The 17580-nt window shown below is 42.1% G+C and overlaps 1 protein-coding gene and 1 long non-coding RNA gene across 2 annotated transcripts in view; one reads left to right on the forward strand and one right to left on the reverse strand.

Annotated features, from left to right (window-relative positions):
- Positions 1 to 654: 654 nt before the first annotated feature.
- On the reverse strand, positions 655 to 3857 carry LOC146716592 (uncharacterized). Its single transcript, XR_014919187.1, has 2 exons — positions 2048 to 3857; positions 655 to 1397 (listed from the first exon to the last, which is right to left on the reverse strand). It is a non-coding gene; the product is annotated as an uncharacterized LOC146716592 (long non-coding RNA).
- A 4314-nt stretch (positions 3858 to 8171) lies between these two features.
- LOC146716593 (uncharacterized) overlaps positions 8172 to 17580 on the forward strand; it is a 304253-nt gene continuing 294844 nt past the window's right edge. The window contains exons 1-4 of the mRNA XM_085452517.1: positions 8172 to 8270; positions 8355 to 8412; positions 8446 to 8447; positions 9199 to 9300. Of these exons, the coding sequence (XP_085308643.1) occupies positions 8182 to 8270; positions 8355 to 8412; positions 8446 to 8447; positions 9199 to 9300 (251 nt within the window). The 5' untranslated portion in view covers positions 8172 to 8181. The remainder of the gene's footprint in view (positions 8271 to 8354; positions 8413 to 8445; positions 8448 to 9198; positions 9301 to 17580) is intronic.

Here is a 17580-nt window from a genome sequence, read left to right on the forward strand (position 1 = left end):
CCATCAGTAATGAGCTGGTTTCAGCTGGACTGGACACACTCAAATGGCAAAGAAGGTTGTGTAGCCTTTGCAGAGAAGATGAAATGCATTCATGTAAATCAAAATGCATCTTTTAATTGAGGTAGAGGTTTGTCAGAGATATTATTCTCATAATGTACCTTTGTCCCAGCTGATTACCTTCATTAAACAGCAGGTTGCAAAACCTCTTGTGTACCTCTTTTCAACCACTGGGAGGCGCTACAGCTTCATTCCTTTCACACTAAGGCAGCGGTAGGGAACTCCAGGCCTCGAGGGCCGGTGTCCCTGCAGGTTTTAGACGTTCCCTACCCCTGCACTAAGGCCTTTGAAATCTTCATTAACACTGAGCTTGAAATTTCTATCAGTTGAATGCAAAGGAGTCCTGTGGTTGTAGGACAGAGGTAGGGAACGTTAATCTGCCATGATTTAGATTATATGACAACAACCTTCAAATCTGAAGTCTCAGAAATCTGCTTCATGTACAAGTTCCTCCAATAATCAGGGCTAATATCACCAAATTGTACATAAACAGACTTTTACATGTTAAATATTTCTCAAATATGGGGAAAAAAACAATATAAAATACTATATTATTAACAAAATATCTTAAGATACAGCTACAAATTGCTTGAAACATTTGCAATGAAATATATAAAACAGCTTTATTGTCAGTGAGGACAAAGTTATAGTGATGCTGTGCTGGAGTGTTCAAAAGAAGACAGAGACATGAAGTATAAATATTGTATAATATTAAATATAAGAAAGAACAAAGTTATAAAAACATTAATAATTGAAATCTGCAACAATATTCACATAAAGTGTAAAATACAGAGTTAACTGTTTAATAGGTAAAGTTTAGGTCTTGCAGTCGAACAATGATCCCAAACACAGCAGCAAATCTACAGCAGAATAGCTGAAAAGCAAAGTCCAGACCTCAACCTGGGACATTCAGAGAGCTGTGCTTAAATAAATGCCCACAAACCTCAAAGAACTGAAGCAACGTTGTAATGAAGAGTGGGCCAACATTCCTCCACAACAATATGAGAGACTGATAAAGTCAAGCAGAAAACAATTAGCTCACATTTGTGCTGCTAGAAGTGTTTCTAGTTATTCACAGGACTGTAGTTTGAATTTAAAGAAATGTGAAAGTGCACTGAAATTAACATAAAGTTATTGCAATTTTTAAAAAAAATCAAGAAATCTAAGAGGAAGAAACAAGGTAAACCACACAATTGTTTTCCTTATATTCTCCACACGGCAATGCACATAACAGACATAAAATATTTGCATTTATCAATAGAAAATATACAATTTTTCCATAGTCATAGCCAGGCCCGATTACTGCCAAACCTGTGCTGAATCAATCACTTAAACAGGACCTGTTAGATTTGTATTGTTGATTGTCATTTATGCTTAGAAATATTTACTTATATATGCTTAGAGTTTTGTAATTAGTTGTAGATTGGTAGAGGTTTTGATCCTTGATAGTCTGCAAACTTTGTGTGTATTAGACAGCACTTTGGGAGCATGAGAGGTCATACCGTGTCTTATTGTTTTATGGTAGGATTAACGTAGTTGCGTCTGTTCTAGTCTAAGTGCTCTTTGTTTAGATGAACTGCAGGACTTCCTCACCGTGTTATCTAGGATGAACCATCTAGGGTGAGGGGGAGGCTACCCTCTTCCTGACCAAGGATGTTTGACCCTTTGATCAGAAACACACACACACACACACACACACACACACACACACACACACACACACACACACACACACACACACACAGGCAAGGTACTCTTTGTTTGTATGTAGACGTCGTATGTTAATGAACCTATGCATATTCATGTAACCTCAATAAAAGGGCAGTGTTACAGGAGGACGGACGAGACCAACTGGAGTCAAGCGGTTGTCCGGTTCTCTCCCGTGCACGAGTAACATGAAGAACTTTGCCTATTTGTGTCTTGCTTAGCAGTGTAATTATATTGTCTTAACGTTCCAGCGAATAGGTTTATGCTACAAACCTAACAGGACCTGTCTGACAAAGTAGAGTAGACCAAAAGATCCTCAAAAACTACACATCATGGCGCAATCCAAGGAAATTCAGAAGCAAATAAGAAACAAAGTAATTGAGATCTCTCAGTCTGGAGATGCAACGTCAAGATGAACAGAATCCAGTTTCTGGGATCCTGAAGGAGAATGTCTGGCCATCTGTTCACGACCACAAGCTGAAGTGCACTTGATCCAAAGCACACCAACAAGTCCACCTCTAAGCAGCTTAAGTAAAACAAAAGAAAGACTTTGGAATGGCTTAGCCAAAGTTCATACGTGAATCTGATTGAGGAGCTGAGACCTTGGAAAGGTGGTTCATACTCAAAAACCCTCCAGTGTGGCTGAATTACAACAATTTTGCAAAGATGAGTGGGCAGAAATTCTTCCAGCACCTCGTAAAGGACTCATTGCCAGTTATCCCAAACGCTTTATTGCAGATGTTTCTACTCAGGGTGGCCCAACCAGTTATTAGGTTTAGGGGGCAATCACTTTTTCCACACAGGGCCATAATAATGGCCGCCTTAATAATAAATGCCTTGATTTAGGAACTACTTTTAATGTTTACTTGTGCTATTTTGCAAAAAATAAAATCTCTGCAAAAACATCAAAACTGCTGACCATCTGACCTCAATATGAAATTATTAATCTTTTGACAAAAAACATTTAGATTTGTAAAAATAAAGAAACCATAGAGGAACAAACAATGTTGTTTGCTACGTTCTAACATGGCAATCTAAATAACAGTAATGCAAACATATATATTTATCAATAAAAACAGATCGCCTTTTCACTGTTACAAAAGTCAAGTATATCAGTGTTTGTTCAGCTTTCATAAATGTAAGTTTATAAGTACATAGTACATTTTTTGGTCCAACTTCTTTTAATACATGCAACACATTTCAGAACATTTGGGACAGAGACAACAAAAGACTGGAAATACTTCGTAAAAATCTGGTGAAACACTTTAAAGCCAGTGGGATTAAATGGGAAACATAAAATTTAATACTAGACAAAGACCGATTGAATCATGAAGCAAAGAATTAATAACTAAATCACAAGTAGAAAATGTTATGCAGATATTATTGGATAGATTTTGGTGTAGAAAAAAATGACAAGAAATGAAAAATGAAAGTTATCTGGTCTTTTTCTTTAAAGAGTAGCCTACTGCAGAGCAGCAACACTGACAAAGACCATCATCACCAATACTGCAGCTAATACAATGATCCAGGAGGAAACTTGAAAAAGCAGGAAAAATGTGACACTGATCAAAATGAATACATCAATTATTGATCAAAGAGAAAATGCATACTAGCACAATGCATTGTTATTGCATCTCAGTTTCTCACCATCACTGATAATCTGACGTCTGCTGGACCTCAGGAATCGTCTCCATCACCTCTCTGTGAGGAGCAGAGAGCACTCGTGCTGCACATCCCACCTGTGTGCTGTGTTTACGTGAACCTGAGAGCACAGCTGTAGTGGTGACAGTGAATGTAGCGTTGGTGTTGGACACACTGACAGTGTTGTACTGTGAGAAGCTGAGGTGTTGTTGTGAGAGTGTTACAGTGGGAGCAGGTCGACCAGTGGCTGAACAGGAAACAACCCACTCTTCAGCAGAGTTTGACTCTCTGACATCAACAACAGGTTCATGCAGCTCTGTGAAGGATCAGGAGATATAAAATAAGGAGTATATTGTTAAAGATACATTGACTTCTAACACATGTAACGCATTAAGGTAAAATTTCTTACCATAAGGATGTGTTACACGATTTATAAACCCCAGTTTGTTAATTATTTGTTCATTATTCATAACTATATCCATCCCATCCATCCATTCGCTTCCGCTTATCCTTTTCAGGGTCGCGGGGGGCGCTGGAGCCTATCCCAGCTGTCATAGGGCGAGAGGCGGGGTACACCCTGGACAGGTCGCCAGTCTGTCGCAGGGCCAACACACAGGGACAGACAACCAGTCGCACTCACATTCACTCGCACATTCACACAATGGCAATTTGGATTTTCCAATTAACCTATCCCCTCAAGCTGCATGTCTTTGGACGGTGGGAGGAAGCCGGAGTACCCAGAGGGAACCCACGCAAACACGGGGGAGAACATGCAAACTCCACACAGAAAGACCCCGGCCTGATGTTGGAATTGAACTCAGGACCTTCTTGCTGTGCGGCAACAGTGCTAACCACCGTGCCACCGTGCTGCCCTCATAACTATATACTTAATTTTTTTAAAATTAAGTGTTTTTGGTCAAATGGAATTTCTTTTTGGGTAATTTTAGCCCCTTTTAGCCCTCTGCCAAAATGTTTTAACCTTTCTGTCTCTAACAGTAAAACATCGTTCCTTTATCTTCTGTGTCTGGTGTGTTGGTCAGGATTAGCTAGCTTGGCAAAAAGTTCACATTAAACAAAGTGTGTTACTGTGAGGTGTGTGTTCGTACTATGAGTCACAGCTCGAGTTTTCTTGCGGGTGAAGGTTTTTCACCTCGCTGTCATTCTTGCATAAAAGTGTTTGACCCCTTCAGGAAAAAAACGAAATTTGGGATTATTTTTTGTTTTGTTCATTGTGTGTATTTGTTTCTACTTTTTCTTTTACTGTGTACAGCACTTTGGTCAACCTGTGTTGTTTTTAGACATGGTTATTGATTGATTGATTGATTGATTGATATGTCTTTGATTAAAATACAGCCTACTCCACATCCTCCAAGTTACAGAGAAGAGGAACCATCTGGGGTGAACTTGTGCACTTGGTATTGGCTGTCATGGTCCCTGTGCCTCTCCGGCTCGCTCATGTTGGCCACAGGTTTGTTTTGTTTTCTCTCCTGCTTCCCTGGGTGGAGCTCATTGTGGGCTCTCACCCTTGGCCCACGTATCTGCGGTGATTTCTACACCTGTTGCTGATCAGGCGGCGTCCCCCTTGCCTATTTAACGCTGCGGCACGGAGTATTCGGCACTGGAACGTTGAACCTCCCATGTTCGTGCTCTCAGCTCTCCTAAGACAAACTCTCTCAGTGTTGTGTGGCGTATTGATCTAATTGGACTCTTTGTGTTTAGATCTCCCCAGAACTGGTGGCGGACCCTGACCTGTGATCCCTGTGTGTGTCAACATAAGTGGAAATTGGAGCGAGAGTGGCTGTGGAGAAGCGAGTGTGCGTAAGAAGAGGAGTGGCGGAGTTTGGGCCGAGTGGGGAGCGAGTGTGGATTCCTTCCCCTGGAGCCCTGAAGCCCTGCCCCATTCACTGTATATACACATCACTGTGGTTTCCCTTCTGTGTTAATAAATTGTCAACCCTTTGCTTGCCAGAACGCTGCCTGCGTCTGAATCCATCTGTTAGCCCTGACATTGGATACCTGGAAATCAGTGAAGGGACCATTAATGCTTCAACTTGTACACAGGTTTGAGAGCAACCACCCAAAAGCTTCTGCTAATAAACACTAGTCTGTGTTTGTGATGCAAATGTTTCTGGCTGTGTTCACAAACATTTAGTAAGGTGAGTGAGGAATATTAATACTTATTATTAGATCATTAGCAGACTGTAGAACTTGACTGCACGCCAAGGTGGCAGTTCAGCCATTTGATTCATGTTGCAGCAGCTCATGAGTGAATGAACATCGTGCAATAAAAGTACTTCTAGAAGTACATTTTTGCAAAAACGGACATTGTGGAGGAATGTAGGGAAGACACGAGGGAGCCCAATATTTTACTCAAACGTTAATCGCTGCATCACACAACTGAACATTCAAAGCGCCAAAACCTAACCCTCTCACTTCCCGTTACACTGGGTACGAGTGGAGCTACCTGGTGGTATGTACTTACATTTATTTAAATTTACTTGAGTAGGGTAGAGTCATGCTAATGACCTAATAATTTTATTCAGGTGTGTTGCAGCAGAGATACATTTAAAAGCTTCAGGACGCTGGCTCTCAAGGCCTGGACACCCCTGCTTTACACAAAGATGGGTTAAATCACAGTGCAAAGAATGAATGAATAAATGAAATATAAACAATAAATAATTATTAAATAGTCTTACACATCAATGTCATTGGTTGACTTTTGAAGTATTTGAATCCTTATTGGGTTCCCTGAGTGACAGAAGGATTAAAACACTTTAAAATCAGTACTGAAAATATGTGCAGACATTACTGGATAGATTTAGGGTTAGAATCAATAAATCACTATCATGTTAAACACTCTTAGAGTTCAAACCTTCGTAGAAACATAAGTCCAGTATCATGGAATGAAACCTGAAGGTGCATTTGAGGGTGCAAAACGTTTCGTCGGCATTGTTGTGTTTGTTTGGGAGAAAACTTACAAACATACAGTGCAGCACTTCAGAGTTACACTGCTAGCGATCGAAGATTTATGTAAATTCGACAAGCTAAACGCATTCTGTACTGTACAGCAGGAGTCCCCAACCTTTTTGCACCACAGACCACTTTAATGTCAGACAATATTTTCAGGGAACGACCTTTAAGGTGTCGCGGATAAATACAACAAAAGAATAAAAAAAAGAAACTGTGGTGTTTTGTAAATATAATAATAAACGTGACTTGAGCTGTGCGCCAACAACAATGAGGGGGGAACAACTAAGCTGTAGTGCCTCTGCACCTCACTGTACAATACCTTGTGCAATACTTTTTGTAAATAGTCAACAGTGCAATAGACTCAATACTTGAAATGTGCAATTCACTTGTATTTTTATTTTTTATTCCTATTTATTCTATTTATCCCCTTTGTATATTTTACTTATATTTGTCTCTGTATTTATATATGTGTGTGTGTGTATATGTATATATATATATATATATATATATATATATATATATATATATATAACAATTCTGTAACTGTAACTTCGGTCGTTGCTGTGCTTTTTGGAAGTCGAATTTCCCAGAGGAACCCACCCGAGGGATTAATAAAGTTCTATCTTATCTTAACTGCTGACAGTGAGACAGGGCTGTCCTAAGAGTCGCTGCCAACACTTCATCTATAAAATGCATTTCTCTGCTCGTTCGCTATAGTCTGCTGTCGTATTTGTATGCAGGTTATTTTCAGTTTAACTGCTGATGTTCATTCGTGTATTGTAGGTGAATGCGTTGATGATTGATCATAAATTAGTAAACTGGCCGTTTTTGCTCAATAATTCCTGTTTCATGTTCAAACCGTCAGACAGAAACTCTGCGTTTGTTTTTATGTTCTTCAGCCTGTTGTTCTTGAGGTAATCTGTGATGTGTTCAATGACCCTCCACATGCTCTGAGGGTCATTTGAAGAGAAACAGAACTTCATCTTTAGAGCATAAGTGGGTTTTTGCCCTCTTTATGCCCGCGGTCAGGCTCTGTTTATTGTAGTATAACACTCATAGGACACAGTGTCCCGCTGCACACACACTGCACACACACTGCACACACACTGCACACACACTGCACACAATGACAGCTGCAGAGTTTGTGTCTGATGTATTAAGTATGAAACACTGTTGGGCTAAAATCTGGTCAGAATGAATCCAGGTGCAGGTGTGTCAGTTTAGGACAACTGGACTAACATCCAAGTGCTCACAATATAAAGTGTATTCTGTAGTAACATCCTGGTGTTGCAGCAACAGTCCCACATGGAAACGTCAACACTCAAACTCAAAATCTCTTTTTGTCAACAATAAAATGACAGCAGACCAATTTGATCAAAGTTGGTAAAAAGCTTCAGAAATTAGTAAAATATTAAAAAGTGTCTGGATGCTCAATCATCCAGGTAAGGGTTAGGTTAGTAATGCTGTGATTGCAGACATTCCCCAACTCTCTGTGAATGGGACTCATGGCCATTGATCAGTGGTTGTTGATCAATGGTCATGACCTCCCAGCCATTGTGCAAATGTCCTGTTTATAAGGTTGGAAACCTGCAGTCAGCTGAGACTGAAGGAGTCACCTGGATGAGTCATGAAACGTTTCTCCCACTGAAAACATCCAGATGAACAGAATCAACTTTTGGGGATTAAAACGTGTCTGAATTAATCAGTGGGTGCTGAGTGGGTCAGTCAGTGTGTCGCTGGGCTGATTTGTGTTTCCTCTGCAGGTGAAGGTAGAAAGTGTGTGTGAGCTGATGTGAATTGAGCAGCATGGATCAGTGTGAGGACAGAGAGGAGGGAGTCCCTCCCTCTAAAAGCACTCTGTGTGGGGAACATGAGAGCCAGACCAAAGCTCAGAGGTGAGATGACCATCTCTAACTGTCCATGACTCTTCTCCATGTCACAGCTCAGCACTCACATCACTGCTCCATCATTATTCACAGGAACCAGCCTGGACCTCCACCCAGCTGTGTGTCCTGTAAGAGTGACTGGTCTAAAGATGTCATCATTAATTTCAAAGTCTCTGCTGCAGAGAGGTGAGCTGTTAGTAACAAGAACTCTCTGATTTAAATGATTTTGATGTTTCCTGGTTTCTGCATCTCTGTAGCAGAGCAGTGTCTCCAAGGACACACAGGCTCAGCTGTAACTGTCAGTTTATCTGGTTTAAGACACATTTGGACTCAATTGGCTGTTTTTAACTATGTATTTTAATCAGAGGTGTAAATCTAGACCTCACACATCTGGATCCTAAACTATGATAGAAACAGCTGCTAGCAGTGGGTAGTTTGACTTTGATACGCTGCTCTACAAAGCAAACAAAGGTTTGTGCAGCTCCTCTTCAGAAAAGTGTTCAGAGAGCAGCTGCTGTATTAGACAAAGGCTCGTCCTGTGAGCCCAGATGTGTGTAACAGCTGGATGAAGGAGAACCATCACAGTCGCGTCTCCATCCCGCCTTTATTAATGAACTTCCTGTTGTTTGCAGATGACAGGAACACAAAGTGTTTGTGCCACGTGATGCTGCAGGATTTGTTAACGTGTCCATGATGGTAACATCTCCTCGTCTAACTGCAAACACATGAGCGCTCCTAACGGCAGCTATCACAGCCACACAGGCAGACTGTGTCTCACTGTTGGGACATTTGTTTTCCTGTAAAAAGCTGAACTCTAATCTAAGAGGACTGTTACTGACAGGAAACAGCTGCATTATCTGCAGTCTGTGTGATCACAGCTGCTTCAATCACTTTATCAGAGAATTGATCATTGAATAAAACATGTTTGTGTCTGCAGAGGTCAGAGGTCACAGTCTGCAGGATCCAGCTGTCCGTCTGTGAGGAGTGACTGGTCCAATGATCATCCTCCAAACTTCAGTGGTGAACCTGGACCAACGAGGTCAGAGACCTGTGATGACTCCTTTACATGTTTGTGTTTTCCTGGATAAATATGACCAAAGATTCATTAAAAAGATAAAAATATTAGACTTTGTCCTGTAGCGCTGTGTGGCAGGCAGGATTGGACCCAAACACAACAGGATGAAGTCAAAGAGGCAGCTTTATTTCAGCTGTGAACATGCAAACAGCAGAAATAAGGAAACACAACTGTAGGTTTGCAGTGAATGAAGCCTCAGCTCGACGCTCCACTTTGTCCCTTTTTTCCTTCTCCAAACAGCCACATCAGGAGTCTTTGATGGAGTTTTAAAATATTTAATTACAAATGTCCAAAGATGGGTTCAGGATACCTGAATCCACAGTTATTAAAGCTAAAATAGTTCACAGGGTTTGGACTTTGTTAGGTGACGAGAGAACATCAAAGTGTTTTTTATCTTTAAACAGTATTTTTATCACTTCAGTTGCTCTCACAGCCCTGTTTGTTATTTTACCAGAGCTCTTATGTTTCACTCAGTGCTCCCACCAAACACCTTGGAGGACACATTACAGGGAGTGCAGAATTATTAGGCAAGTTGTATTTTTGAGGAATAATGTTATTATTGAACAACAACCATGTTCTCAATGAACCCAAAAAACTCATTAATGTCAAAGCTGAATGTTTTTGGAAGTAGTTTTTAGTTTGTTTTTAGTTTTAGCTATTTTAGGGGGATATCTGTGTGTGCAGGTGACTATTACTGTGCATAATTATTAGGCAACTTAACAAAAAACAAATATATACCCATTTCAATTATTTATTTTTACCAGTGAAACCAATATAACATCTCCACATTCACAAATATACATTTCTGACATTCAAAAACAAAACAAAAACAAATCAGCGACCAATATAGCCACCTTTCTTTGCAAGGACACTCAAGCCTGCCATCCATGGATTCTGTCAGTGTTTTGATCTGTTCACCATCAACATTGCGTGCAGCAGCAACCACAGCCTCCCAGACACTGTTCAGAGAGGTGTACTGTTTTCCCTCCTTGTAAATCTCACATTTGATGATGGACCACAGGTTCTCAATGGGGTTCAGATCAGGTGAACAAGGAGGCCATGTCATTAGTTTTTCTTCTTTTATACCCTTTCTTGCCAGCCACGCTGTGGAGTACTTGGACGCGTGTGATGGAGCATTGTCCTGCATAAAAATCATGTTTTTCTTGAAGGATGCAGACTTCTTCCTGTACCACTGCTTGAAGAAGGTGTCTTCCAGAAACTGGCAGTAGGACTGGGAGTTGAGCTTGACTCCATCCTCAACCCGAAAAGGCCCCACAAGCTCATCTTTGATGATACCAGCCCAAACCACTACTCCACCTCCACCTTGCTGGCGTCTGAGTCGGACTGGAGCTCTCTGCCCTTTACCGATCCAGCCACGGGCCCATCCATCTGGCCCATCAAGACTCACTCTCATTTCATCAGTCCATAAAACCTTAGAAAAACCAGTCTTGAGATATTTCTTGGCCCAGTCTTGACGTTTCAGCTTGTGTGTCTTGTTCAGTGGTGGTCGTCTTTCAGCCTTTCTTACCTTGGCCATGTCTCTGAGTATTGCACACCTTGTGCTTTTGGGCACTCCAGTGATGTTGCAGCTCTGAAATATGGCCAAACTGGTGGCAAGTGGCATCTTGGCAGCTGCACGCTTGACTTTTCTCAGTTCATGGGCAGTTATTTTGCGTCTTGGTTTTTCCACACGCTTCTGTTGACTATTTTGAATGAAACGCTTGATTGTTCGATGATCACGCTTCAGAAGCTTTGCAATTTTGAGACTGCTGCATCCCTCTGCAAGATATCTCACTATTTTTGACTTTTCTGAGCCTGTCAAGTCCTTCTTTTGACCCATTTTGCCAAAGGAAAGGACGTTGCCTAATAATTATGCACACCTGATATAGGGTGTTGATGTCATTAGACCACACCCCTTCTCATTACAGAGATGCACATCGCCTAATATGCTTAATTGGTAGTAGGCTTTCGAGCCTATACAGCTTGGAGTAAGACAACATGCATGAAGAGGATGATGTGGACAAAATACTCATTTGCCTAATAATTCTTCTCTCCCTGTAGTGTGATTTAGATTTCATTGGTGTAAACACCAGTCACACAAGCTAACCCATGGAGGCAGCAGCAGGCTTTGTGTTTGGTCTGTTGGCTTAAACTAAGAGAGTTTAGTTTGTTAGCACAAAGAGCTGTCAGCTAAAGCCCCGAATGCACTTTGAATACAGACGAACTGAGAAAAAGACTTTAAATACAGCAAACAGTCAAACTGACCACATGTTTTTCTGCTGATCATCCACAGCAGTACGTTTAGCATTCATGCTAGCAGCAGGCTATGACTGTCCACTGAGCACCAACACAGGTAGGAGTGAGCAGTGATGAAGCAGGACTGTGGGCAAGTTTGAGCTACAATCCTATTGGCTTCTCAGTTTCTCCAAAGAAAAGGGGAAAAATTCTTGGTGTTGTGAAGATGTGAGTTGGTCTTGTTGTCGTGGGGCTGGAAGGATGCTGGCAGTGAGAGGCTTTTCATACAGTGTTCAGTAACAGAATGAGAAGAAAGCCACTGCACATGAAACAAGGTGCTCGTAGTGTTTGTTTACTGTGTTTGTGCCACAATGTCAGATCAGTTGTAGATTCACATGCAGACTTGTCCAGTGAAACCAGTGCAAGTACTGCAGTACAGAGCAAAGACTAAGCAAGGGTGTTATTGTAAACTTTAACAAAAGACTGTTATGTGACAAAGAGTAAGTACATTATTTTTATGAGATTGTTCATCATGTCTTTAATTTAATATTTCCAGTTTTTCCTTCCTGTCTCATGAAGCTGTGACATTTATTGTTTTTCTTTTAGGATCAATAAGAGGCCAGAATCTCCTGGACCTGAACCCAGCTGTGTTTCCTTAAAGAGCAACGTGTCGAAGGATGTTGGTCTAAACTTTAAAGGCTGTTCTTCTGCTGCTGAGAGGTAATGTGTGTCTAGATGTTGTTCCTGACTCTGTATTTCTGAATAAATCCTCATGTTTAATATCAGCTCAGCTCTTTTTCACACATTTCTATGTTGGTGTGTGAAGCGGTGTGTGTTGGAGTGTTTCCACAAACACAGCAGTCAGAGTGGAAAGAGTGGATGTTGTAGGAGGTGTTTGTGTAGTGAAGAGGCTGAGTGTCTGTAGGACTCCAGCTGCTCCAGCAGGTGTCTCCTTTGTGCTTTGCTTCAAACACAGTGTAGGGAGGAGCTTCCACTCAGGTGTTTCAGGTGTTGCTGGATGGAGGAGGACAAATAGTTTTTCCCTTCAGTGACACTTCAGCAGCTCAATGTTCTGGGAGATGTTTGTCTTTATGAAGGTTTATGGATTCTTGTTCTTACTTTGGTTAAACTGAGCAACACATTTTCCATCTAACATTTAAAGTAAATTTCCAGGTGAATAAAAGATCTGCAGCTGCAGCCTCTGTGATGTTTCACAGTCTGAAAGTAACAAATTCAACCAGAGTTCAAACAAAGGCTTAATATACGTGTGTGTTTGATATAATGCCAACAAGTACAAACAGGTGTTCTTACAGGTCTTAATCACAGAGCTCTGATAAGTCTGGTGACTTTCACACTCAGCAATTTTGCTGCCTTTTATTTTATATTGGCCTTTTTAAAGCCCTTCAAAGTCTCCCACATTCATACAGAGCTTTTAACACCAAACTCCTTTACAGTCCTTCTCCTCTCACACACGATCACACGACTGATTTGTCTGCAGCAGCTGTGTTACTGCTAGTATTTTATTATGTGTGTAATCTCCTCATATTGTTCCTGTGGTTTAGTTTGACTTCCTTCTGCAAACTCAGCTGCTCTGTTGCTGATACACGTCTCCATGAATATGATTGATCAGATGCTGCCAACACCATGTGTTTCATGTGAGCGCTCAGCTGAAACCCTGGGTTGACTTATCGAGTTAATAACAAGCTTCACGTGACTGTGAATGCTAAAGTGAATCCAGATAAAGGAAAGAGACCCTGCTAATGTTGGACTCACTTCTTAGTGTAGATCCCAGGAGGAAGTTCAACATAGCCATTCTTTGTGCTAGCTCGACCAAACCTGAGAGCACAGTGCAGGATAATGATCATCATCTGTCTCTGTCAAGGACATTTAAAATCCACAAATAACAAACATAATTATATTTGATCATTAAAAATATGTTTTCACTTAAAAAAGCATGAGCACACTGGTGGATTACAGAAACATGAAAACTGGTTAACAGTAAAGTTAATTTAGGTGTAAACAAAGTGTCAAACATACTGAAGTAGAAGGACTGATGTTTGTGTTAAAATACCCTCTTAAAGCTGAAATACTGATTCAACTTCTTTCTCCAAAAGTTGATTCTGTTCATCTGGACGTAGCGTTTTGTGGGAGAAACATTTCGTCTCTCATCCAGGTGACTCCTTCAGTCTCAGCTGACTGCAGGATTCAATCTTATAAACAGGACATTTGCATGATGACTGAAACCAGCCCACTGAAGGAACAATGGGCTGTGAGGTCAGTTCCTTAATCTTAATTATGCAATTCTCATGACCATTAATCAACAACCACTGATCAATGGTCATGAGTACCATTCACAGAGAGTTGGGGAATGGCTGCAATCACAGCATGTAAGATGGTGACAGATGTACCCTTAGGCCCCCTCCTCGATTCAGAGATGGTCTTTCCCTTTTCACGTAAATGGCCTCCTTGACTCCGCCTTCAAACCAGCGTTCCTCCCTGTCCGGGATGTTACATCCTCATCATTGAAAGAGTGTCCACTGGCCTGTAGGTGTAAATAGACTGCAGAGTCCTGGCCTGACGAGGTGGCTCTTCTGTGTTGTAGCCAGAGGTTGTTTGGTTTCCCCGATGTATAAATCCTGCCAATCGTCCTGCACTTAACAGCTACACTATGTTACTCTGTTTGTGTCGGGGGACCCGATCCTTGGGGTGGACCAGTTTTTGGCGCAGCGTGTTTTGGGGTTTAAAAGCCACAGAGACCCAGTGTTTAGAAAAAATGCGACTCAGCTGCTCCGACACTCCTGACACATATGGGATAGCTACAGGTTTTCTCTTAGGCAGCGGTTGTCCTTCTCTCCTGGATCGACTGGAACTTTCTTTAGGAGCCTTTCCAGCTTTGACAAAAGTCCAGCTGGGACACATTTACGCTACGTCCAGATGAAGAGAATCAACTTTTGGAGATTTACTTTCCTGGATGATTGAGAATGCATCAAGACGTTCCTCCTAAAGTGTTATTCAGAAAAATGACAAAAAAAGTTTTAAAAATAAGGATTAAAATATTAAAAACTATGTTTTTGAGTTTCCTGATGTAGCACAAAAATATATGAACATAACTGTATATAGGACAGATATTTCACGGTTCTTTTAGGCAGCACCAAAAAACAAAAAGACTATTTTAAGCTGTCTGAGGTAGTGAGTCAACATGTCACACTGGGTCAAAGGTCAGGGAGTAAAAGTGTGTTTTAAAGGAGGTTTAAAAGCAGCGAGTGAAGGAGCCTGTCGAGGTAAATCGTTCCATAACTGATCAAATTCAGTTGGTGGACCTCTGTGTGAAATCAAGCATCTGGTTCGCAGAGAGGATAACCCTCACATGGGCTGTACAACATTATATAGGGAGACATTGTATTTTTATTTTATTTTTTATTCCTATTTATTCTACTTATCCCCTTTGTATATTTTATTTATATCTGTCTCTGTATTTATATATGTGTGTGTGTGTGTGTGTGTGTGTGTGTGTGTGTGTGTGTGTGTGTGTATATATATATATGTATGTGTATATATATATATATATATATATATATATATATATATCCATCAAGTGCGGGATCTACCAAGGAGATGCTCTGTCCCCACTGCTGTTCTGCATAGGCCTGAACCCCCTCAGTGAGATCATTAACAAGACTGGCTACGGATACCGACTACGGAACGGAGCAGTTGTCAGCCACCTCCTGTACATGGATGACATCAAGCTGTATGCCAAGAGTGAACGAGACATCGATTCACTGATCCACACTACCAGGCTATACAGCAATGACATTGGAATGTCGTTCGGACTGGAGAAGTGTAGTCGGATGGTAACAAAGAGAGGGAAGGTAGTCAGAACTGAGGGGATTGAACTACCAGAAGGCAACATTGCAGACATAGAGGACAGTTACAAATACTTGGGGATCCCGCAGGCGAATGGGAACCATGAAGAGGCCGCTAGAAAAGCTGCAACCACCAAGTACCTGCAGAGGGTCAGGCAAGTCCTGAGGAGTCAGCTGAATGGTAAGAACAAGATCCGGGCCATCAACACGTACGCCCTGCCCGTGATCAGGTACCCTGCTGGGGTAATAGGCTGGCCAAAGGAGGAGATAGAAGCCACTGACATAAAGACAAGAAAGCTCCTTACCATGCATGGAGGGTTTCACCCCAAGTCCAGCACCCTGAGGCTGTACGCTAAGCGGAAGGAAGGGGGCCGGGGACTGGTGAGTGTCAGCACCACAGTCCAGGATGAGACAACGAACATCCAAGAATACATTGGGAAGATGGCCCCAACTGACCGAGTGCTCAGTGAATACCTCAGGCAGCAGAAACCCAAGAAAGAGGAGGGAGACGAGGAACCATCATGGAAGGACAGAGCCCTGCACGGTATGTACCACCGGCAGATAGAGGAGGTGGCTGATATCCAGAAATCCTACCAGTGGCTGGACAAAGCTGGACTGAAAGACAGCACAGAGGCACTAATCATGGCAGCACAAGAACAAGCTCTGAGCACAAGATCCATAGAGGCTGGGGTCTATCACACCAGGCAAGACCCCAGGTGCAGGCTGTGTAAAGATGCCCCAGAGACAATCCAGCACATAACAGCAGGGTGCAAGATGCTAGCAGGCAAGGCATACATGGAACGCCATAACCAAGTGGCCGGCATAGTGTACAGGAACATCTGTGCGGAGTATAACCTGGAAGTCCCGAGGTCAAAATGGGAGATGCCCCCAAGGGTGGTGGAGAATGACCGAGCTAAGATCCTGTGGGACTTCCAGATACAGACGGACAAAATGGTGGTGGCTAACCAACCGGACATAGTGGTGGTAGACAAACAGAAGAAGACGGCCGTAGTGATCGATGTAGCGGTTCCGAATGACAGCAATATCAGGAAGAAGGAACACGAGAAGCTGGAGAAATACCAAGGGCTCAGAGAAGAGCTCGAGAGGATGTGGAGGGTGAAGGTAACGGTGGTCCCCGTGGTAATCGGAGCACTAGGTGCGGTGACTCCCAAGATAGGCGAGTGGCTCCAGCAGATCCCGGGAACAACATCGGAGATCTCTGTCCAGAAGAGCGCAGTCCTGGGAACAGCTAAGATACTGCGCAGGACCCTCAAGCTCCCAGGCCTCTGGTAGAGGACCCGAGCTTGAAGGATAAACCGCCCGCAGGGGCGTGCTGGGTGTTTTTTTTTTTTTTATATTAAAACAATTCTGTAACTGTAACTTCGGTCGTTGCTGTGCTTTTTGGAAGTCGAATTTCCCAGAGGAACCCACCCGAGGGATTAATAAAGTTCTATCTTATCTTATCTCTTATCTTATCTTAAAAACAGAGATTATCGTAGCCATCGCTCTCTCGCATGGACGTGGCAGTCTTGCTGTCTGCTGCGAATCCTCCCCGTACCTCCGTGACCTCGTCTGGTATCTGCTCCCTCCTCTGTGAGAGACAGTAAAGGAAAACACGTCTCTGCCTAGTCTTGGAAATCTAATCTTATCATCCATTGTTCTTCTAGGGCCTCTTCTTCTTGTGGCCTCAGCTAACTGCTAATATTTAAATGGCTAACATTAACATGTGTGCCAGCCAGGTTAACATTTATGATGAACTATGATTAATTAACTGATGTTGAAACTGGAGCTTTACTGACCTCTGAAATTCCTCCTAAAGTGTTATTCAGTGTTGTGACAGTCAGCTGCTTCAGCTGCTGCTGGGATGGGCTGTGGCAAAGAGAACAGAGAAAATCCAAATCAGAGTTTTTCTCTGAATTAAAAGCAAGGAAACAACAATATATTCTACATGGTGAAACTGATGGTTTCTGGTGTTTGGGTCTGTTTTTCTGTATTTATGCAGATAAAGTGTAAACTCAGATGAATTATACCATCAAATGTTAAAGGAAAATATGAGGATGAGTGTCTGTGAGCTGAGAAGGACGTGAAGCGAGCAGTTTATCCCAGAGCTGAAGCTGCTCTGTGTGCAGAGATGAGCTCAGATTCC

This window comes from Copadichromis virginalis, linkage group LG3 (genome assembly GCF_057382275.1).
Source record: "Copadichromis virginalis isolate Kocher_CV1m ecotype Utaka linkage group LG3, C_Virginalis_male_GT1.1, whole genome shotgun sequence".
NCBI lineage: Eukaryota > Metazoa > Chordata > Actinopteri > Cichliformes > Cichlidae > Copadichromis > Copadichromis virginalis.